Source organism: Mustela nivalis, assembly GCF_964662115.1.
Source record: "Mustela nivalis genome assembly, chromosome: 4".
Classification (NCBI taxonomy): Eukaryota; Metazoa; Chordata; class Mammalia; order Carnivora; family Mustelidae; genus Mustela; species Mustela nivalis.
Genome location: NC_139023.1, coordinates 35,417,234 through 35,440,998, shown reverse-complemented (window position 1 = coordinate 35,440,998; position 23,765 = coordinate 35,417,234). Strand labels below are relative to the sequence as shown.

The 23,765-nt window shown below is 40.5% G+C and overlaps 1 protein-coding gene across 1 annotated transcript in view; it reads right to left on the bottom strand.

Moving 5' to 3' along the window:
* TMEM156 (transmembrane protein 156) overlaps positions 1-23,765 on the bottom strand; it is a 55,996-nt gene that overhangs the window by 7,540 nt on the left and 24,691 nt on the right. Inside the window, exons 3-6 of the mRNA XM_082728898.1 lie at positions 16,865-17,131; positions 14,713-14,973; positions 11,224-11,343; positions 9,251-9,334 (exon numbers count right to left, since the gene is read on the bottom strand). Of these exons, the coding sequence (XP_082585024.1) occupies positions 9,251-9,334; positions 11,224-11,343; positions 14,713-14,973; positions 16,865-17,131 (732 nt within the window). The remainder of the gene's footprint in view (positions 1-9,250; positions 9,335-11,223; positions 11,344-14,712; positions 14,974-16,864; positions 17,132-23,765) is intronic.

The following is a 23,765-nucleotide window of genomic DNA, read 5'->3' as shown; positions in this document are numbered from 1 at the left end:
GGATCCCCTCAACATTTTTTATTTTTACCTTATTGTCAGTAAGTACAAATCACATCTATGAGGCTTGTTCTGTCATCCCTATTTGTCTCACACTGGAAGTTCCTAGGAACCTGGGATTTTTATTCTTCTAAATCTGTGCTTCTCAGAGGGTGGGTGTAGTAGGCAGAACTCTAAGATAGCTCCCCATTCCCCCCAAGCTTCCCACACCCTGGTGGAATGTCCCCTGTAGTCCCCAACCCTTGAGCATGGGCAGGACCATGAATGGGATTTCCTTCCTGTGACTGGGTTACATTATATGGCAAAGATGAGATTTTTGCAGGTGTATTTAACATTCCAAATAAGTTGATGTTGAGTCATAGAAAAGAGAGACCATTCAGGGTGTGCCAGACCTAATGAGATAAAAGCCTTTACAAAGAAGACTGGGCCCTCCCAGATGTTAGAGAGATCTCCTATGGGGCTTCAAAGAACCAAACTGCCACACTACAAACGGTATCTGGAAAAGCCAGGTAGCCGGAGTCCACAGGTGGCCCCTGGGGCCCGTGGCAATTTCTGGTGGACAGAGGGCAAGCCAGGGCCCTTAGGGTACAAGCTCAAGGCAATTAATTCTGCCAACAACCTAGAGGAGCTTAGGAGTAGCCTCCAAATGAGAACACAGGCCAGCTCGCATCTTGACTTTAGTCATGTGAGACCCTGAGATGCGGCAAAGCTGTGCCCAGTTTTCTGACTCACAGAAACTGAAATAACAAAGGTGTGTTATTTTAAGCCCTGAAATTTGTGGTACTTTGTCACACAATAATAGAAAACAATTAAAGCCATCAATGGGCCCCTTGGACTGCACAACATAAGAAGCTAAATTTAAAATGTAGGTTCTAGGACCCTGTCCCAAATCTACTGAATTATAATCTCCCTTGAAAATGGTCCAGGAACCTAAAATTCTATAGACATCCCAGTCCATTCTCATGCACATTCAGAATGAACTAGCCATGCAGATAATTGCTTAGACAATTTTTGACAACGTGTCTTATCATGTCCAGAATTTGAGATCTGGAGACAGTGCTTTTTAAAGCTAAAATATCAAAAGAACCTATTCACGAAATTAAATAATTACCAAAGAAAATTAGCAGTGCTCTTCTGGTCGGAAAGCTAAACTGTTCATCATTTGCTAATTCATTTGGTTTGCTGACGTTGTATAATATGGTATAACCATAATTTACTACAGAAAGCTGCTATCTGTCAAAATGATGGCTAGTCCAAAATAATTCTCTAGCGGTACATTATATTCTGCTTCTCCTAGTATCCAAGGACTTGTAACTTATATGCTAATAGGAAAACTTCTGAAAAATTGATAAAAAGGCAAAAAGGTGGGATATATGTCATTTTAATGCCTTTTTCAGAATAGCTTAGATGGGTGGGATATTTTTCTAGTTCTACACTGGGACATAGAATTTGTTTCAAATAATATTAATTCACCAGCATTAGCTACGGCAGCAGAAGCAGTCAGGAATGTTTTAAATCTTCACAGAAGTCTATTCATGAATTTGTCAAAGGTCGGAAAGAAACATTTCTTTGACTTTCTTTCAGGAACCTCAGAAGAGACTAAAAAATTAAAAAGAACCTAAGGATGAGTTTTGACCTGGCTGAATCTGGTGAACAAAATAAATTTCCAGCAGTAGAAACTTTGATTAAAAATAAAACCCCATGACTTATGTCCTTGAATAAACTCCCATCACAATGCCCATGACATGGTCCAGATTGCCCTCTGGTATTACTTTTTCTTCTTCTTTTTCTTCTTCCTCTTCTTCTTTCTTCTTCTTCTTCTTCTTCTTTTTGTATCTCTATCACTGTTCAAAAGTGTCTTATATCTATGACATTTGGCAGCTAACCTCAATTCATCCTTCCAAAGTAATTCTTGATTCCCACTGAGTCACGGAAACTTGAAGGTGTTTTCTTCCCTTTGTTCCCGATGATTTTCATGTCAAAGACAAGAGGCATCTCCCACAGGGAAGATACATCTAAAACCTCCTCATCCTGGCCAGGATCTCTTGGTTGCTTGGAGAATTTGCCCCATCAATTTTTTATATTTGTATTTCCCAAACTACTTGCTTAGCTCTACTTGGTAATGGAATTGGAAAGTCAAATCTGCTAGAAAGAAAAACAGAAGAGGGAGTGGTAAACAGGGCTAGATGTCCATACTACATGTAATCCTCTGTGACCTCTCTTCCTCCAATGGTGAATTTACCCAATTTTGCTGTAATTGCTTCTTTGTCCGCCTCCCTGTGTACAAAGACTGTATTTCATGCCACTATATTCCCCAGAACCAACCTCAGAGCGTGACACATAATAAGTAAAAACACGTGTCGAATGACTGAAAGAACGTCATCTAATTTCTTCATCCTCATTTTTCTCAACAAAAGTGTGTGGGTATAAGCAGTACAAAGTCAACTCTGGGGTGCCACCTAGGAATTTGGGGATAAGACAAAGAAGATTGCCTCAGAGGGTTGGTCTATAAAACCAACTCATAATCACAACAGAAACGTGCAAAGTTATCTTCAGACATCATTCCCAGGTCAAAGCCTTTTAAGTGTGGAAAGTGCTGTGTGAAATGAGCTAATCAGGCTACCCCTAAAATGGGGAAGAAGGCCTTCCAAGCTGTGTTGGCAAAGGGCTCTGCCTTTAAGACCTCCCCAACAGGCCTTGGCAGTGATTTGACTTCCCACAGGGTTTTGTCGAAGCAGAGAGGGCACATGTGTTAGCTATCAGAAGTGTTTTGGTCCATATTTTCTCTCAACTGTATTGCCTTCCGCTCTTATAAACCTGTCTTGTGAGCTGGATCACACAATGGATCTTTTTTTGGTGGGCCACCATTGTTGGAGCCTGAGCCCTCAGGACTGAAGGAAGGCCGTGAGTTGGGTCTAGTCACCAATGGGTCGCCCCGGTTTTGCCTTGTGGGTGGTGCGGCCAGGCCACCACCCCTAGCAGGGTCCTGACCTCTCTTTAAAGATCTTTTAGGTCTTGGGGCGCTTGGGTGGCTCAGTAGGTTAAGCCGCTGCCTTCGACTCAGATCGTGATCTCGGCGTCCTGGGATTGAGTCCCGCATCAGGCTCTCTGCTCAGCAGGGATCCTGCTTCCTCCTCTCTCTCTCTGCCTGCCTCTCTGCCTACTTGTAATCTCTCTCTGTCAAATAAATAAATAAAGTCTTTAAAAACAAAAAACAAAAAAGATCTTTTAGGTCTTTAAAGTTTCAGCAGTGACGCCTAAACTTCCTCGTGACCTCAGCAAAGCTCTTCAGCAAGCTCTGGGGCTGCCTCGAAGCTACAAGAAGAAACTAAAGATAAGGGTAACCGAGGTAATTAAGGGGTATTTTGATGTACTTTGAAAAATAGAAAGCCCTACCAAGTGCAAAACAGATCATTTTTCCAAGCACCTTTTTAATCCTGCTTGAGGAGTCTGCTTGAAACTGGGGAGGACTCAAGTATGCACTCAGCAGGGCTGAGCTATGGCTGGCTGGCCTCGGAAACGGGGACCTTGGCCCTTCCTTCCTGTCCCTGTACTTGGGGAGGTTGAGCCACAACTCCGCGGGGACAATGGCGATAATGCCTACACTGTTGCCCACAAAGTACTTGCTTTCCTTACAAGAGCTACTCCAGAAATGGAGGGATTCGTATTAATCTTCAAAGATTACTGCAGTCAAGATGGATAAAGACGTTTTCAGATGGCTTGGTGATTCTTACTCAGTTCTCTAATTTGGCTCTCCAAAACCCTCCAGTCTTCTTTCTTCTTATTGCCCTAGGAATGCAGAACTTCCACACTGCTAGGCATCCTTCCGACCTTTGCATGGCACAAAAACCTGGGCCCTTTTGTGCAAGCCCAAGATAGCTAGTTGCTTTTCGGGGCTAATAGAACCAATTATGGTAGCTTAAAATAGATTGCCATTATTCAAGGAGCCAACTTTCTACTACGTTGGGAGCACCATCCGTTATTGTTAACAGTGATCCTAAAACTCTCAGCTGTTCCCAATCTGGCCAGTGTGAAAATCAAATGAGGATGGGAAAGCACATGACTGCAAAATTACCTAGAATTAACAGCTAAGGAGAACCGACAGCTGCCAATATTCCGAGCCATTGTTGCAGCTCCCAGCACATTCACACTGCGGGGATCCTTAGCACTCCAAGGAATGAAGCTGATGAAGGGTTTAAAAGTTATAATTTAGAGGGTAAAAGGGTTTTGAAGGGTCTTTGTAAGACAGCAGGGGCCATTCTTTCCACAGAGTCAATGTCAAGTTGTATTCACTTCACAAATATTTATTAGATACCTGTTCTGTGCCCTCAAAGGCACGAGGCTATGCCCTGGAGAGGCAGTGATCAATATTACCAGGTAGAGGCCCTGATCTCAAGGAGCTAAGTGGCTCATGGGAGCCACGTCGACTAAATAATAACCCACATTGTGGTGCATAAACAATGGATTTCGGAGCACTGAAGAAAAAAATTAAATTAAATATAAATAAACAAACAAACAAACAAATAAATAAAATAATAACACACATATATAATAAAACAGTAGTGACAACCGGCACAGAGAGAGGTGTGTGGTCTTACGAGGATGTGTGAGAAGGGAACTTGACCTAGTCTAGGAAGTCCAATAGGATTTCCCTGAGGAAGGGTCAGTGGAGCTAAGATCAGAAGTGAGGCTCAGGGTGAACTAAACAAAGGCAGTGTGGGAGGAGGGGAGGTCTGCTGGGAGGGGCAAGGCAGGCCGGCTGGTCCAGGCAGGGAGAAGATGTTGATCTGTACATGTTTTATCATCAAGTTTTCCTGACCTAGCACAAAAAGTTAGCTCATAAAGACGTTCAATGGATGAGTTAGAATAAATCGTCCTATTCTGCCTATAGATGCTTCCAACTTAAGAAATTCTTCCTGCACCGAGCGTCACCCTCTGCATTCTGTTCTGTAATCAAGCAGATGGCGCCAACCTTTACTGTTTTATGAACCCAAATCCGTACTCTAAGAGTCATAAATATTATAGTTAAGCAAGTAAAAATTAAATTTCTATGTTACTTTGCTTGCTTATGGGACATCTGGCACGAGTAATTTATCTTCGCTTCTGTTGGAAATCGAAACCAGCTCAGTCTTTATTATGCTGGCCATAAACGTGTTGCAAATTACGATTTTTACTTTGCCATTAGTTATATTTTGGGGTAAGACAAATTACTGGGTCATCTACTTCCTTTTGGCATTTAGTAATTCTTTTTCACAATAAAAATCCATTTCTCTTGCTTCACGGTCCCTAAGAACCCACCCACATTAACTACAAAAAAACCATTTCACTACTGCTAAATGTTACTCTGAGGGTGACTGACTCACACTGTCACACAGCAGCTCCTACAACCTTCCAGAGCATTGAGAAAATGTTTCATCTCGGTTTCAGTGTTAACTGTAAAAGAACAAGGTGAGTTTTGATCTGTGGCTTGAACCACCACGAGTCAACTCCCCAGTTCACCACACCCCGTAAGCCGTGTGCCAGAAAGCCCGCTGGACAGAACTAAGTTTGAACCCCCACTCTGTCAGGAACTGGCTGTGGGGCAGTCACTGAAAGTCTCTTAGCATCAGAAAAAAAGCGAGATTGTGAAAAGAAATAAAATGTCCGTGAAAGTTGCTTAATGAATGCGTATAATTTAATTAGGTTTTTGTTCTTCAAAGGCAATGGGGTGGAGTAGAATCTCCTTAACTAGGACACCAGTTCCATGAAAGCAGAGACTGTGCTGGTCCGGGCCACTGTCTCAACATCAATGCTTAGCATGATGCCCAGCCCTGAGTTGGAGTTCAACTGATTTTGGTTGAGTCGTTGAAGGTTGAAGAATTTCAAGTTTTCAAGATTTTTCATTTTCTTTTTTTTTTTTTATAATCATTTTTTTAAGATTTTATTTATTTATTTGACAGAGAAAGATCACAAGTAGGCAGAGAGGCAGGCGCAGGGGGTGGGGGGGGGGGAGCAGGCTCCCCGCTGAGCAGAGAGCCTGATGCGGGGCTCGATCTCAGGACCCTGGGATCATGACTTGAGCCAAAGGCAGAGACTTAACCCACTGAGCCACCCAGGCGCCCCAAGATTTTTCATTTTCATGTTCATTTTCCAACCTCTGAATGCTTAACATTCCTGGTGTTTCTAGTTACCTACTGGTTTTCCAATAGGCTTCCTTTTTGGCCAAACCAGCCAAGTTGATTTCTGTGGTTTCCATCCAGTGATCAGGGTCCTGGTCCACTGCTCCTGCCCCTGACTTTGGTGTCCTGATATGAACCAACCCTTTAAACACTGTTGGACGTCAAACACAAATGGACGTTTGCATAGTTCTCCAAATCTCTTCTTCAGGATGGTCAACATGTTCCACGATTCTTTGGCGTCCTTAGCAATTCTCTAGAGTTGTGTAGTCTTTAATGACGTCGGATTACGGTCCCGCTCATCACTCTCTGGCTCTTTCCCAACCCCCAAAGTAACTTTCTTGCTCATCTGCTCTTTTTGACTCTACCCTCATTTCCCCTTAGGCTTTGTGTGATTTAATAAGCTTTTATTGTGCACAAACTATGAGCCAGGTATAATGGCAGGGACAAGGACCCAAAGCTGAGTGAGAGAGTCATCACCTGCGTGAAGATAACAATCGATGGAATAAAATGTAAAGTTGATTCACGCCAAGACAGGCAACAGAAGCCGTCACGCCTCTCAAAGCAAGGAAGGAAATACTGGAGACCTATTACGGCTTGGGGATTTGACGCTTTGCGACACGGCATTCTGCAGCCAAGAGATGCCTTCCTCTGCCCATGTTTACTGTGCTCCAGGACGTGGGGCCAGGGGCTTGCCAAGCTCGCTTTATTTCTCTGTCGTCCTTTTGAAGTTGTGAGTCTATCTACCTCCATGTGTACGTGTGTACCAACACTTCCTTTTTTTTTTTTTTTTAAGATTTTATTTATTTGACAGACAGAGATCACAAGTAGGCAGAGAGGCGGGGGAAGCAGGCTCCCTGCCAAGCAGAGAGCCTGACTCAGGGCTCGATATCAGGACCCTGGGATCATGACCTGAGCCAAAGGCAGAGGCTTTACCCCACTGAGCCACCCAGGTGCCCCACCAACACTTCCTTTGTCATACATGAACAACCAGAAAGACCTTCAGGAACGTACAGCTTGAGACAACAGCGAGCTGCCCCGCCTGACGTGACCGTGGTCACTGCTCCCTTGAACTGTTTTTTTGTACTTGTGTCCTGGCTCCACAGAGAACAACACTGGCACGTTTTTTCCCCCTACATTCTCACCGCTGCCTAGAATCCATCATGACAAAGAGAGACCTTAAAAACGGCACTCGAGGGAGACATTATTTCCTTCCCATTTCTCTCTCAGAAAGAGCAAGTTATAATACGAGGGTGGGGGGAATTGCATTTAGGTTAAAGGATCATAAATAACAAGAAAGAATCTGTTTCTTCCCACCCCACCCCACCCCCAAAGATGCTAAGCCTTAAAAGGACTCTTGATTTTTAAAAAAAGGGTCACCACACCTTGGCTCACTCTAAACATTAATATTATATACCTGGTAATAAAGCCAGAGGATTTTTAGCGAGAGCTATTAAAGGGAGCGGGTGGCTGAGACCTGTTTCCTCTGGTGAATGAAAATCAGAGGCTCAGAAATACAACTCGGGAGGTTAGTCTTGTGGTTAGCAAGTACTTTAAATTTGTGATCCCCCTGAGTCTATGAATTGACAGAGGGACTATCAACTTTTTCTCAGACAAAGCTGCAGTGCTCAAAATTATTACTTGAAAAGAGCAAGGACCAGGAGTCCCAGGGCCACGGAAAAAGCTCAGCAGAACTAGGTTAAACCATTCCCGGTGCGTGAATGTCAGGCCCTTGTCCTGCCTAAGAGGGAAGAAGAGGGGAAATGCCATTTCCTCCCTCCAAGGATGAATTTTGGCCTTGGAAACAACTTCTGATTTTAATGTCATTAATCAAACAAAACCGTCACTGACTGCACAAAGCTTCCATCAATGTCCCCCCCATTTAGCTGGTATCATATACTCCCTTAGCTACCTTTATTAGTAGCCAGAGGGGAACACTGCTAACACAGAGAACAGAAATTCTGAAATTTTTTTTTTAATTGAGTTCTGGGATGTCTGGGTGGCTCAGTTGGTTAAGACTCTGCCTTCGGCTCAGGTCTTGATCCTGGAGTTCTGGGAGTTCTCCCCGGCTCCGCGGGGAGTCTGCTTCTCCCTCGGACCTTCTCCCCTCTCATGCCCTCTCTCTCTCTCTAATAAATAAATAAAATCTTTTTTTTTTTTTAATTGAGTTTTTTAGGGGCACTCAATCCAATTTTTCCTCAGGCTAGGAGTCTGTGTCCCTGCTCATTTAAATAGATAAGAAAAGCCTGGGGAACAGAGTTCCCAGTGAAATGGTGTGGTGATCTGCATGTGGTGGGCGCCTGGGGCTTGGTCCACACTGTCCTTGCATTTTTGAGAACCTTTTAGACCCCAGTCCTGAGGCCTCCTTATCTGACCTCTCCCCAAGTCTGAAGGAGCCTGCTCACCGGCTAGATGTAAGATGCTGCAGAAATGTCACTCCTCATACCGCAGTTTGCACGCAGTCGAGGAGATGACATGTCCCCGATGAAGAAGAGCACTTTGCCCGTGTCCCAGTCTCCCTCTCTTCATTTTTAATATGATCTGGCAGCTCGAATTCAGAAGGAGGCTTTGCAATTAGGAGATCGAATCACAGTGTCTGTGTTAACAGCTCCCTTAGCTGCTCTAATTAGGGTTCTCTCCTTCCATTTCTGTTTCTTGGGAGAGGACAGGGGACTTTTTAATTGGGGCTATTAGAAGTTCTCTTTACACAATGACACCCTCTGCTAAACGAAAGTTCCAGCAAAAGCCATGCCCACTCTGCAATTACTTCATGCGGTTCTGAGGAATAATGGTATCTTGTCTCATTTAAAAATAAATCTAAGCCTTCTTCCTTATTGCTTTCTCTCCTCTGCCTACTCACATGAATTTCTTCTTGCCAATTAGGCAAACTTTCCATTATTTAAGGAGCTGGTTTTGATCATAACTGTCTCCTGATAATAAGACATATTAAACTAGATTTCATTTGCCCACAGCTCCTTTCTCCCAGAAACAAGGCTAATTTAAATGAGCTCAGATCATTCGATCTTGGTTCTATAGTGAGATGGTGAAGGGTTGGGAGTCCCAAAGCCGTCCTCTGTTGGCACGTCGCAAAAACTCACCTGAAATAACCCGCACGTTCAAGGTCTGCAGTTTCTCGGAATCCTGTCCTCTTAGGAGATCAGAAGTAGGTTTGTATTTATGACCTATTCCAAGAAAAGAAATTAAATATTTAAATGATAAACAAGCACATTCTTAATATGTATTCCCCCTGTTGATTCAAAGGATTACCAAGGAAAATGGGTCATTCACGACAGCTCCCGGAGTAACAAGACTTTAAAGGCTTTCCTCATTAAGTTATTTTCCATGAGCAAACACAGAATCTTTCTAAAACAAGTGGTTTCTCCACTATCCTAAATGCCATCATGTCGTCTCTAGTGAAAAGCACCAGCTTTTATGTATAGAATATTATATTACTTACTACTTATTATATAGAGATGTACAGAATATTTAATGCATATTTAATATTTAATAATATTTAATGTCCTAAATGGTGTGACATGTTTCATTACTTTATACACTTGGATTTGGAAGGCAAGCCTTCAAAATCCACCAAGCCTGTCATTTGGTTGGATGTTCATAAAATGTTCTGTTTTCTGCTACTGTTGCTTTCTAGATGCTTTCTCTAACTGGCTTCTGTCTCTATTTCTTAGTATGCAATTATATAGAAAAATGGATCAAGAAACTCAAAATGTGCACTATTTGCAAATAACATGTTTATTTAAAAATAATATAATTTTAAAATTAGAAAGACCTTGGTCTTGACTCTGACCTTTTCTTTCTTTTTTTTTTTTTAAGATTTTATTTATTTATTTGCCAGAGAGAGATCACAAGTAGGCAGAGAGGCAGGTGGGGGGGGGGGGGCGGGAAGCAGGCTCCCCGCAGGGAGCCTAATGTGGGGCTCCATCCCAGGACCCTGGGATCATGACCTGAGCCAAAGGCAGAGGCTTTAACCCACTGAGCCACCCAGACACCTTGACTCTGACCTTTTGTTAACCATATAAATTTGGAAAAACCACTTAATCTCTCTAAGGCTCAGGGCTTTTTTAATCTATAAGTAAAAATAATCATACACACCCTGTTTAAGTACTTGGATAATCTAGTTAAAAAAGAAAAAAAAAACTTGTGAAAATGCTCTGCAAATGGTTATTCTACAAATATATGATATTGATGATGTTATTATATATTAGCCTTATATATGAAGGTATCAATGGCAAGACTTGATCTGAAACTGCTCTCAGAAACACCGGCAACAGGGGTGCTTGGGTGGTTTAGTTGCTTAAATGTCTGACTCTTGATTTTGGCTCAGGTTATGATCTCAGGGTCATGAGATGGAGCTCTGTGGGGCTCTGTGGGGCTCTGTGCTGGGCGTGGAGCTCTGTGCTGGGCGTGGAGCCTGCTTGACATTCTCTCTCCCTCTCCTCCCCCCCCACCTCAGGCCTGAAATTCAGCCAGTATATGCATGGGATACACACGAGAAGGGTTGGCATGTTAATGGGTACATGCTACTATGGCCATAAGTCAATGTCCATCCTGATAGGTGGATGCCGGTGTCATACTTGTTAAATATTCTTAATATCATCCCCATTGCCTGATTTCCAATTACACATTATAGCTCTGCTCAGCCAGAAATCTACTAACACCCTTACACCTATTAAAGATCGACTCCTACTCCTATGCATCACTTAGAGCCACTCTGCTCAAGATCTCCAACTCTGAAATTCTTGATCACCTGTTCTTCCCCCCTCTTCTGCCTTCCCTTCCACTAAGCCTCTGCTCAACCTCCAGCCCCCGTCAGCTCCTGCCCCCGCCTCACCTCCTACTCTCTTATCTAAGTAGACAAAGATGCATGAACCTCCTTGAATGCTAACACTGTGTCTTACTCATGCCTCTATTCCCCAGCTTACCCAGAACTGCCACTGACACACAGTAGGTGCTCAATAAATAATAAATATAACTTTTAAAAGAATGTACCTCTATAGAGAAGACCTGAACTGGATTGCCGCAAACAATGGATTTATTCCTCAGTACTTACTCTGCCATTTCCACATTCTTCTCTGGCTTTCAAGTATTTTGTGGAGAGTGAGGATGAGAAAAAATATGAAAACAACTACAACTAAAACATACCAAGTGATCTTCATGGAACAAGTGAAATCTGTGAAGAAAAAAATGCTGTAAGAATACAATAAAGTGATGCAACAGAGAGAAGCCATGGAGTGAGGTGGTTGTGTTCTACTATATTCTCTGGCCTTAACTTAAAAAGCTGCATATATAACCATCCCTATTTTAGGGTCATTTACCCTCCTGACCTCCTCCCTGATATGTTAAGTGAGTGAGGAAATTTGACCAGGGAGCTTCCAGGGATCCCTTTGATTCCAAGATTCTAGGATCGATTTCACTTCCAGGTTATGCTGGTGTTAGTCTGATTTCACTTCCAGGTTATGCAGGTGTTAGTTTCCTCGTGGTTGCTATCCCTAAGCCAAGACTTCAACAAGCCAAGTCCCAGAATCAGGGCCATTTGTAATTAATAACTGTGGCCCTGGGCCACCCAGTCAAAAATTATGTTCTCAAATTGAGTGTAAGGAAGTGTAAGGAAGACAGAGAGGAAAGAAAAAGACAAAGAGGAAGGGCTGGACTGAGGCATGTAAGGGGCCAAGGCACATGAATAAACAGAACCCAGTTCTGCACAGACTCTCACTGCAAGAATCAGATCAGGGGCACACCTTAATTAAACATACAGTTAGTTACCCTAGGTAAAAACTAGTTAATTCAAATGACAGTGGGCACACGGAAGGAGAGGTCCCATCCAGCAATATTTTAGCACTGTCTCCGTTGGTCCCATAAAGATACAGTGGCCAGCAGACCTAGGAATCAATGACATAACAGAAGGTGACCTCATCATGTCCAAGACATAACTATCTACTGTCTTCTCCAGGCACCCTATGTCCCCTCTTCCTTGCACACAAAACACAACACTTTCTCAAAGTCAGGAGGATATGTAACTTGTTTATACCCTTGGATGATTGCCCTTGTGAGGTTCATGATCTGAGCACACCTTTCACAGGACCCACCCCCATGTGCAGACGTACATTGTATAGCCATCCAACGTTTATTTAGAAAAGAGGCAGAAGGCAGAAAAGGTAAAGTTTGCCTGGGATGGCAGCACTCAGCCTTCTGCGAATCATCTCATGCTATTCAGCTGCAAACTTCTTTTCTTTGCTGAGCAAATTAAAAGTATGCAGTCAGTTAACTGGAATGGAAGACTTAGAGCGCCAGCAAGAACCACGATAGTCCCAATGACCAAGGTGTCATTGGGCACTGAGCAAGCTATGAAAAGAGCCCCCCATGCATTCACCAACTCAGTATAGCAATTGCAGAATGTGCACAGCTGGGGTGAGGCCAGCCAGAACACCCACCCAAGCACCAGGGCAAATGCAGATGAGGGTGTGTCCCCACATCCCATGCCGCCCACTTCTCCCCCACCAACCCATCCTGGCAGTCATCTTGGAGAGGAGGAAGGGACAACAGACAGGAATCTGAAAGAACAATCTGAAGAGACAATTTAAATGATTGTTTCAGAGTAAATTTACCAGATTGGACTAAATTTACTTTTACACCCAGGTGGAGAGGGCTTTTTTTTTTTTTTTAAGATTTTATTTATTTATTTTACAGAGATCACAAGGAGGAAGAGAGGCAGACAGAGAGAGAGGAGGAACCAGGCTCCCTGCTGAGCAGAGAGCCCGATGTGGGGCTCGATCCCAGGACCCTGAGATCATGACCTGAGCCAAAGGCAGAGGCTTTAACCCACTGAGCTACCCAGGCACCCCTAGAGAGGGCTTTTTAAAGGAGATCAAATTAGACTCTGCCCAGCAGAGTAAAATATAAACGAATTTTAAATCTACACATGGCAAATGGATAGACATTTTCTAGAATACAGGACTATGTATTTGTGTACCACTGTTATCTTTCTGAATTATGGACCTAAGGAAGTTGTTAATAACTACTATTTCACTTTGACTGGCATGTATGGATTTTTTTTCATGAACGCAAAAATACTGTCTGAAAATCATAATTATAGAAATGCTTCTTTTTCCTTTATGGTTTAGAAAACATAAAAAGCAATTAGGTGGATATGTGGAAATAAATATGATTTTAATATTTTTTTAAAGATTTTATTTATTTACTTGACAGCAGAAATCACAAGAAGGCAGAGAGGCAGGCAGAGAGAGAGGAGAAGCAGAGAGCCCGATGCGGGGCTCCATCCTAGGACCCTGGGATCACGACCTGAGCCGAAGGCAGAGGCTTTAACCCGCTGAGCCACCTAGGCGCCCCGATTTTAATATTTATAATCCAGACCACTTTATCTTTCAGACTTCATCACTGTCATCTTCTTTATGCCATCCTTCCAAGGCCTACATTCCTACCTCACTCCTGAGCCTGAGGGAATTGACCTCTCTGTTCAGATCTTCTCGGATCCTCTCCCATGCCTGATTCACATCCACACACCCTGAAATAACCCCTAACTGCAGAGGCCATTAAGGGGCACTGAAGGCTGACTCATGAGAGAAATTCTTTTGAAGTCTTCTATTTGTAAATGTAAAAATGCATACATATTCTATAGTTGTGTTTGCTTGAAAATATAATATTTTTAAAATATTTGCCTCTAAAAAAATTAAAGCTTTTTAAAAAGGCATTCTGAGGCAAGAGGAAAGGCTTCCCTATGTCTGGAAGATCGAAAAGCCCAGCAACTAACTCTACCATCGCACCTGTTAGACTGGATACACTTGCTCCATTGTTTTACATTCATCTCTTTTTGTGCTCCTAATGCTAGCACTTTGCTTGGCATACAATAGGGTGTATCATAAAATACTCTTTCAAAATAGATTTTGTAGGTAAAGTGGGGGCACACAGCTTAGTAGAAAGGATCAATTGTGGTAATTCGGAAGATGGTGCCGAGAAAGCTATTAAGCTCTAGAAGTAAGATAGGTGTGATTTTCATCTTTTGAACACCTACCTTTCCCTCAGAGCTATCTGGTAGACCCAAAGTGCCGCATCTGCACCCTATCTCCATGGCTTTATACCAAATACCCCATTTCATTCAGTCCTGGTTCTCGACTCTAGGAGAAGATGTATGTCAATTCAAAATATGATTTTAATAGCCCCTTGAAATGTATGTGGATATTTATATTTTAAAACAAATTTCACTCTTTAATACCCGGGTGTGATAGTGATCTTTCAAGCACAGCAAATAGGCATGTCCAAAGTTACTCTGAGGTCTTGCTAGTGCCCCTCAAATCACAACCCACAGATGCCTTCTCTGCTTCTGAGTACAGCTAGACCTCAGGAAAAAAAAAGCAAATTTTGGAAGAAAAAATAAACAGATAAAAGCACTAGCCTTCTTTCTAGTCATATTGTTGCATGAACAAAATTATTCAGCTATTTAACTTTCAAAAAAGTTAACATGATAGCCTTTATTTAACTTTGTACCCAATTCTCTTTTTCCTCTACCTTCCTAAGTACTTACTTTTGACATCCATTTCTAGGTGCAGAGAAATGCGTGTACAATTATTCAGGAATTCCATAGTCCTACAAGTATGGTTCATAGACTTTTCCCTGAGCGGATCTTCCTCAATGATTGCTGGCCTTCTCACACGGGTCTTTAGATTACAAGTCATGTTATACTCATCCAAGGGATTGACTGTAGGAGCTACAGAGAAGTTAAAATGTCGACAAGGTGAACGAACATCGTTTGTCTTCACTTCTGTTGATCCTTTCATGATAAGAACTAGAAAGAGATTAAGAAAATGTTATTTGCAAAATAGTAATACATAGTAAAAAAAACACACACACACCCGTCAAAACCAAGTACCATCCTTCCTCTACAAGAAAAAAGTAGAAATAAGAAGTTCCCTGCTCTAAAAATAATGATTAAAGTGCTTACTTTTTTTTTTTTTTTTAAGATTGTGAAAACTAGATGATAGTAGGGTTGAAATAGAATTGGAGCATCTCGAAGAAAATATAGACATTTCTGGGATGACTTGTGGGACAGATGATAATGCTCCAAGCCAAAAAAAATTCCCATTATGCCCATTCTGAATCCCTGACCAACCAGAGAAGAGGATGGAGAAGGAGGAGGAAGGTGCCCTTGATTTAAGCCACTAAGTTTCAAGGTAGTGTGTTTCAGAGGCATAACAATGGGCATAATTTAACAGTGCACTGTCCTACATTTCAAGGAGACAGAGAAGTAGTATCTGTGAGTTACCAAGCCTTAATAGGTTTTTCTAGTTCTACTTCTCTGTCACCATAAAGATATTTACCCAATGTGCTTTCTGGTGAACTTGACCCAGACCCTGCAATAGGTAGCGTTACTTAAGAACCCAGAAAAAGATAGATCTTTTATACCTCTTTCAAAGGCAATGCCAAGAAATCTCATTCCCATTCTGAAAGAATGGGGAAAGATGCCAGTATGGGATGATACAGGAAGCAATCTCAGCAAATAGGTATAAATAATAAATCTGACTCTTGGGTCTGAGGCCACTGGTATATTTTCTGACTACAAATGAGTTATTTAATTTTTCAGTGATGCAAGTTGATTTGATTCAATTAAATGATATATATTGATCTCAAAATAGATGTAAGATTCAGTTAGATATTATACATAATATGTAGTTAATCCTTCATTTGTTTATTCATTAAAAAGTATTTATTGAACACTTAATGTCAGGCATTAGGCTAAGACCTGAAATCTAGTGAACACAGACAAAGTCTCCAATATTGAGCAGACAGACATGTAAAAGGACAATTCATACACAGTGGATAAACGTTAGGCAGGACAAGGTACAAATGTGTCAAGGATTCAATGACTTCTTAGAAAATCCAAGTTTGATTTTACTTTTTTAATTTTAAAAAATTCAGTACCTTTGGAAAGAACCTGATAAATACTCTTTTAGTAATCAAAGGTACATAAATTATGGTGGCATTTTGATGTATTTTATTTTTAATTATTTTTTTATTTTGTTTTTTCAATGTTCCAAGATTCATTGTTTATGCATCACACCCAGCACTCCATGCAATCCATGCCCTCCTTAGTACCCATCACCAGGCTCACCCATCTCCTCACCTCCTCCCTCCAAAACCCTGAGTTTGTTTCTCAGAGTTTGTAATCTCTCATGGTTCATCTCCCCCTCTGATTACCCCACTTCACTTTTCCTTTCCTTCTCCTAATGTCCTCCATGTTATTCCTTATGCTCCACAAGTAAGTGAAACCATACGCTAATTGACTCGTCCTCCTGACTTATTTCACTCAGCATAATCTCCTCCAGTCTCGTCCATGTTGATACAAAAGTTGGGTATTCATCCTTTCTGATGGCTGTGTAATATTCCATTGTATATATGGACCACATCTTCTTTATCCATTCATCTGTTGAAGGACATCTTGTCTCTTTCCACAGTTTGGTGATTGTGATGTATTTTAAAAGTAGATATTTTGTTTTTGATAAAGTAAACCAAGAATAAGTAATAACCCAAAGCACTACAGATCACAAGCCACATATCAAAAGCCACATTTGCTGAGTGTTCTGATACCATTGGCTTTTAAATTGGAATATATTATTCCTTTTTTAACAGACTAAGATAATTTATTCTTGATAAACTTTTTATTACCATTTTATAGTTACCTTTTGATGTTTGTTCCTGAAAAATAAAATCCATGCTTTTTTTGGACTCACAAGCCAAACATGAGCACATTTTAAATTCACTTGTGAAGCCTTGGCAAATCCTGGTGAAGTTTTGAAAGTTGGAATGATTTAGAAAGAGTCCCATAATAGTCTGAGTTTCTCTTACTGGTTTCAGAAAAGTCATAAAAGAAAAATTCAAAGAGCGGAGTGAATAGTTGAAACTAGGTTGTAAACATACTTCCAGACATGAGAGCTCCAATACATTTCCTGTAAAGGAAAAAGAAATTGACTATGAAATTCTCAGGTTTTGTCATTCAAATAAATACACAGTAAGTTCCCAGTTTTTCTTAGATGGATACAGTATATTTCAGCTTGTCAGTGACAAGACTGTTTTTATATGAATTAACATTTACTTTATTTAAATATTTCTTTCAAAGATTTGTACACATTCCCACATTCATAGACGAGAACTAGAGACATTCTTGGAAACCCTTAACATTTTAACCATTCTCTCCTGGGAAATCTCTAGAGGCCAGAAGTTCAACATCAATTTAACCGGTCTGAAACCTACATGTTTGTATGACCACCAACCCTTTGAAGGCTCCAGGGAAGCCTCTGTTCCTTGACCCTCTTCCAACTTTTGGTGGCTGTTGGCATTCCTTGGCTTGTGGCTACCTCACTCCAATCTCTTTCGGTTAACGATACCTTCTCTTCTGTGTCTCTGACTTTTTATTCTTCTGTCTGTGTCATCTCCCTCTGCCTCTCTCTTATAAGCCTCTTAGGACACTTAAAAGTGGATTTAGGTTCCACCTGGGTAATGCAGAAGTCTTTCCCCATCGCAGGATCCTGAAGTTAATCACACCTGTAGAGACCTTTTTTCCTTGTAAGGTAATGTGTACAAGTTCCAGGCTTTAGCCCAGGATATCTTTGGGAAATCATTATTCAAGTTATCTGGTCCTCCAAAGATGAAATTGAACAGGGTAACATCATAATTTTTATTTTTGTCTGAAGACAAACATCAGACATGGAAATGAGGATACAAAAGGAAGAACACCACCTTCAAAATAAAAGACAAGGACTCCAGTGCTGTACCTGTCCTTAGGCAAGACACTTGGATAATTAACTTAATCTCCATTAAGTCTCCTTTTCTCATCAGCAAAATAGAGGCAGTAACTCTAGATCCTGCTAACTTCATAGTAGTATCAAGTGGTATCGTACATATGAGAACACTTCTGAAATTTGTACAAGTGTATATTATTTAAAATTCAAACCTATAGGGACATCTGAGTGGCTCAGTTAGTTAAGCGACTGACTCTTGGTTGTGGCTCAGGTCACAATCTCACAGGTCATAGGATCAAGCCCCACTTTGGGCTCCACGCTCGGCACAGAGTCTGCTTGAAGAGTCTCTCCCTCTGCCCCACCACCACTCACGCACACACTCTCCCTCTCTCAAATAAATAAATAAATATTCTTTAAAACATTCAAACCAGTATTCCAAGATGAAAATTAAAAATTCAAACCTCATCTAGGGAGGATTATCTGTGGTTCAATTCACACAAGTAATTAAAACTCACTGTATAAAAAATCGAGAATCTCTATTTAGCAGTAATGATCTTTTAAGGAATAGATAACCTCTTTCAGGTATCCCTAGTCTGACAGTCATTTGCTGGTATGAGAAAATAACTCACATGCTCAACTGTACCTTTATGTGGCTTTCTTTACCATTTCTTGGTAATCATATAGGGCAAAATAATTGTTTTTAATTTTTCTAGATAATGTGGAGCACAATGAAAGAATCACTTTAGTTCTTACAATGATTACTCCTATTCATAGAACTTAGTTCAATCTTAAGAGAAAAAACAGACAATTGATTGATATTAAAGAATTTTTTGTTTGCAGAATTTGTACTTTAACAGTAATTCCGTAAGTGTCTCATTGCTGGTGATTATATTTTTATTATTTAAGAAAATTAGAGGCTTATTACCAACCTCTACATTTGAAGTTGTTTCTGCAATAATTCACTTGTGATTTCCAGCTATAAACACATTTCATACTTGAGTTGCTATAAAGGCTTTTCAGGGGAGAAAATGGTATTTTATTCAAATCTATAATTTTATGTATTAATATATTTATAAACAAAGTTGGGACCAAATTGTAATTAATTTTTAAAACAACTATGCTCATTGAGAAGGTCCCAGGAAGGAGATAGAAATGTACCATCTGATGGAACTCTATAACCTTTGGTTTTTTTATACCACCAAAACATACAAAAGCACTTCCTGCCATGTTTCTATTTTACTCACAGGCATTTTCATCTTACAAAATTTTCTATTTCTTGACCTTGTAATCTTATGATACAACCAAGATATGGAAATAGAGAGAGAGAAAAATTTTTGCTATATATATTTCAGTCCTCTTATCCAATAAGTGACCAGCCAGGCTTTCTAGAATTAATGATATATCCTTTATATTTGACTGCAAGGTCATTTTATTATGGTTTTTAAACCTTGGTTTTAAATAATTCAGTCAGAAAGGAAATAAATAGAAGATATATCCTTCTCTCGTATAATTTGAAGAAATAGTGAATTCTATTCAATCATTTTTGTTATCAGGTGGACTATATTCTCATATCCATAAACAAGGATATATGAGTTTAATTACTGCCATTTTTATTGCTAGGAGTCAGACACCTAAATTCTTACTCCCATAGATAGAAATGCATTCCAGAATTATTCCAGTACTATGACTGTAATCTCTCACCATAAGTATATAGAATACTAAATAGAATCAGGAAAATATATTACAGTACAGGACAAATGCTCAAGTCAATTTTTTTTTAAAGAAAATCAGAGAATAAGGCTAAAGAAACAACTATTTTTATTTTCTTTTTAAATTTTTGTTATAAAACTTTATCATCAATAAGTGTTTGTAAAATGTTGGTGCTAGTTAAAGAATAATAAAGATAGGGATGCCTGGGTGACTCGGTTGGTTGAGGGCCTGCCTTTGGCTGGGGTCACAGTGGGGAGTCTGCTTCTCTCTCTCTCTCTGTCTCTCTCTTTCCCTCTTGTTCTCTCTCTCAAGTAAATAAGTAAACTCTTAAAAATAATAATAATAAACACCATGTATCTATCATACAGATTTAGAATATCAATATTACCAATATTTTTGAAACACCCTATCCCTCCCTATTCCTACATAATCCTTTCCCAGAGATTAACAACTAGCATGAATTTTGTGTTTATCACTCTGCTGTTTTATCTTAGAGTCTTGGCAAAATGTGTATTTTCCTAAATAACATTGTTTCATTTAGCACACTTTAGACATGTGTGTATATATGTACATGTATATAGAGAATATACTTTATTTATTCATCTGGAACTTGCCTTTTTTAATATGTTTTAGTTGTGTTGCTACATATAGCTATGGTTAATTTTATTGTCTCTGATATTCTTTTGAATGACTATACTACAATTTATTCATTCTTCTGACAGTAAACATTTGGGTTGTTTCTATTTTTGCTATTTTGCAACATGAATAATGCTGCTATGAACTATAGCCCTCATCCGTTGTTGGTGGGAACAAAAAACAGAGTAACCACTTTGGAAAACAGATTTACATCTCTCATATGTTAACTATATGCTTAGTATATGACACAATAATTCTACTAAGAATTTAAGAAGAAAAACCAAAATATCTGTACATGAATTTTTACAGCAGCTTTTTTATTTGTAATAGCCAAGAACTGGAAACAATCCAAAAGCCCAACAACTAGTGGATATTATAGCAATTCCTGGGGAGCCTGGGTGGCTCAATAGGTTAAGCATCTGCCTTCAGCTCAGGTCATGATCCCAGGGTCTGAGGATGGAGCCCTGCCTTGGGCTCCCTGCTCAGTGGGGAGCCTGCTTCTCCCTCTCCCTCTGGCCCTCACCCTGTTCATGCTCTCTTGCATGTGTTCTCTCTCTCTCGCAAATAAATAATTTTTAAAAAAAATTAAAGCAATTCCTGACATATCTATATAATAGCATGCTACTCAGAAAGAAAATACTGACCCAAACAACAACATGTACAAAATGAATCTCAAGTGCGTTATGAAAGTAAAGGAAACCAGATACAAGCAATTACATAGTTTGTTATTCCGTCTATATGAAATCCTAGGATATATTGACAGTGGGAGAAGCGTTCTTCTGCAGAGGAGAAAGAGGGACCTTTGGGGGGGGAGAGGGGGAGGGTGTTGGAAGATTGTATTGTTAGGGTACAGAGTCGGCCACCCCTCAATTAGACAGAGAACACTCTCGATAATGCAAGTCACACAGCGAGGTTTATTTCCAGCTAGCTGGGGTCCAAATATCCGCCCCGCGCAGCGGGTTTCAACAAGGACCCCCAGCACTCAAAGCCAAGGGTTTACATAGCATTTCCAAGGCACTTCTTCATAGCTACATATATATCTTGTGCCCCACTTTGACAGTCTCACTTTGTTTAACCTTTTGCCACTCCGGCATCACCCTGGCGCTATCCTGGCAGTTAAGTGAGATTTAGGTTTAGAAGAAATTTAACTTTATTTATATTTCCTTCTGCCTCAGCCTCCCTCAGTTTTATGGTGGGGAGGGAGGCCTTTGGCCCTGAGGAACTGAGCCACTTGTCTCCGGAAATTGGGCCATTGAAGAGATAGCCTTTTTGTTGTAAATCACCAGGACATCTGCAAATCAAGGGAGACTCCTGTCTTGCAGGATTGTGATCTCTGCAAGTTAACTATTTGTTTTCTTTAACATCTGGTCCCTGTGGCACCTCTGCCGAACCGCCCTGGTGGTATATGATTTAGTTGTTTCTTAGGTTTTAGCTACTTTCTCTTATCTCAAGATACGTGCCTGTGTGGGCTGCTTAGGGACGCTCAGTAAAATGGCTTCCCGGCCTTCAGGATGGCCATTCTTATACTAACCCACTCTTACAGTGCAAGGTGCCAGCTTTTGCTTTGCCAAGATGGCTGTACTTATGTCAGGGCTAGACTCAAGGTAGGTACAGCCTTGTTTTTCTTGGTCTCCACACCTGGAGCTGGTCTCCAGGACTTGCTTTTAAGTCCCCTGGGGGAAGAGAGCAGGGACAGTAAAATTGGTCCTTACAGTATATCTTGATTTTGGTACTAATTACATTGGTGTAAACATTTGTCAAACTTTGAACTAAATACTTAAAATGAGAGTCTTTTATTATATGTAAATTTTATCTCAATAAATTTCATTTTTGAATAATGCTACTATGAATATTCATGAATGTATCTGCTGGCACAAAAATACAGAAGTTTCTCTGGTATACACACTGAGTAAAATTGCTGGGTATTGAGAATGTGCATCTTTGATTTTTCTAGAAAAATGTCAAATCATTATATGAAGTGACTGTACCAATTAATACTCTAATGTGTGATGTATGAAACTTCCCACTGACATACATCTTGGCCAAGGCTTTTCAAGTTTTTCCAGTTCAGTGAGCATTAAACAGAATCTTATCATGGTTTAAAGGTGTATTTTCTTCTTTTTTTTCTACTTTTCCATTTTTTCTGTTAGGTTCTTTTTTTAAGATTGTATTTTTTTAAAAGTGGGAGAGGGAGAAGCAGACTCCCCACTGAGCAGAGAGCCAGATGCAGGGCTCGATTCCAGAGCCCCGAGATCATGACCCAAACCAAGGGCAGACGTTTAACCAACTGAGCCACCAAGGAGCCCTGTTCGTCTTTTTCTTATTACTGTTTAGGAGTTTTTTAAGTTTTCTGCTTCAAATTTTAAGAAGTTGGGGCACCTGTGTGGCTCAGTGGTTAAAGCCTCTGTCTTCGGCTCAGGTCATGGTCCCAGGATACTGGGATGGAGCCCCACATCAGACTCTCTGCTCAGCGGGGAGCTTGCTTCCTCCTCTCCTCTGTCTGCCTCTCTGCCTGCTTGGGATCTCTCTCTGTCAAATAAATGCATAAAATCTTTTAAAAAATAAAATAAAATAAAATTTTAAGAAGTTCCTTATTTTCTTAATATATTTTAAAACATTTTATTAATTTATTATAGAGAGAGCACGCGCACATGCGTGTATGTAAGAAGGGGCATGGGCAGAGGGAGAGGTGAATGGAAAAGGAGAGAATCTCAAACAGACTCCAGGGCTGAGCACAGAGGCTGACACAGGGTTTGATTTCACAGCCATGAGATCATGACCTGAGCTGAAACCGAGAGTCAGGCACTTAATCAACGGAGCCACCTAGGTGCCCCAAGAAATTCTTTTATTATTTTATCAAGATATTATCTCATAGATTATACTTTATCAATTTATTTTCTTTATGATCTCTTAAAAGAAGTTCTTAATTTGAATGCAGCAAAGCTATCAATCATTTCTTTACAATTTGTGTTTGGGGACTTATTTAAGGAATCTGACTCCCTTAAAGTTAAAAAGATCTTTTAGAAGTTTTAAAATTTTGCCCTTTACATTTATCATTTATGTTCTTTTCTTTCTTTCTCTCTCTCTCTCTTTTTTTTTTTTTTTTTTTTTTTTTTGAGAGGGAGAGAGAATGTGAGTGGAGAGGGGTAGAGCAAGAGGGAGAGAGAATCTTTTTTTTTTTTTTTTCCTGCTTGGTCAGCTTATTCTTTTTTTTTTTTTTTTTTTTTATAAACATATATTTTTATCCCCAGGGGTACAGGTCTGTGAATCGCCAGGTTTACACACTTCACAGCACTCACCAAAGCACATACCCTCCCCAGTGTCCATAACCCCACCCCCCTTCTCTCAACCTCCCTCCCCCCAGCAACCCTCAGTTTGTTTTGTGAAGTTAAGAGTCACTTATGGTTTGTCTCCCAGGGAGAGAGAATCTTAAGCAGGCTCCACACCCAGCCCAGAACTCAACATGGGCTCCATCTCCCGACCCTGAGATCAGGAC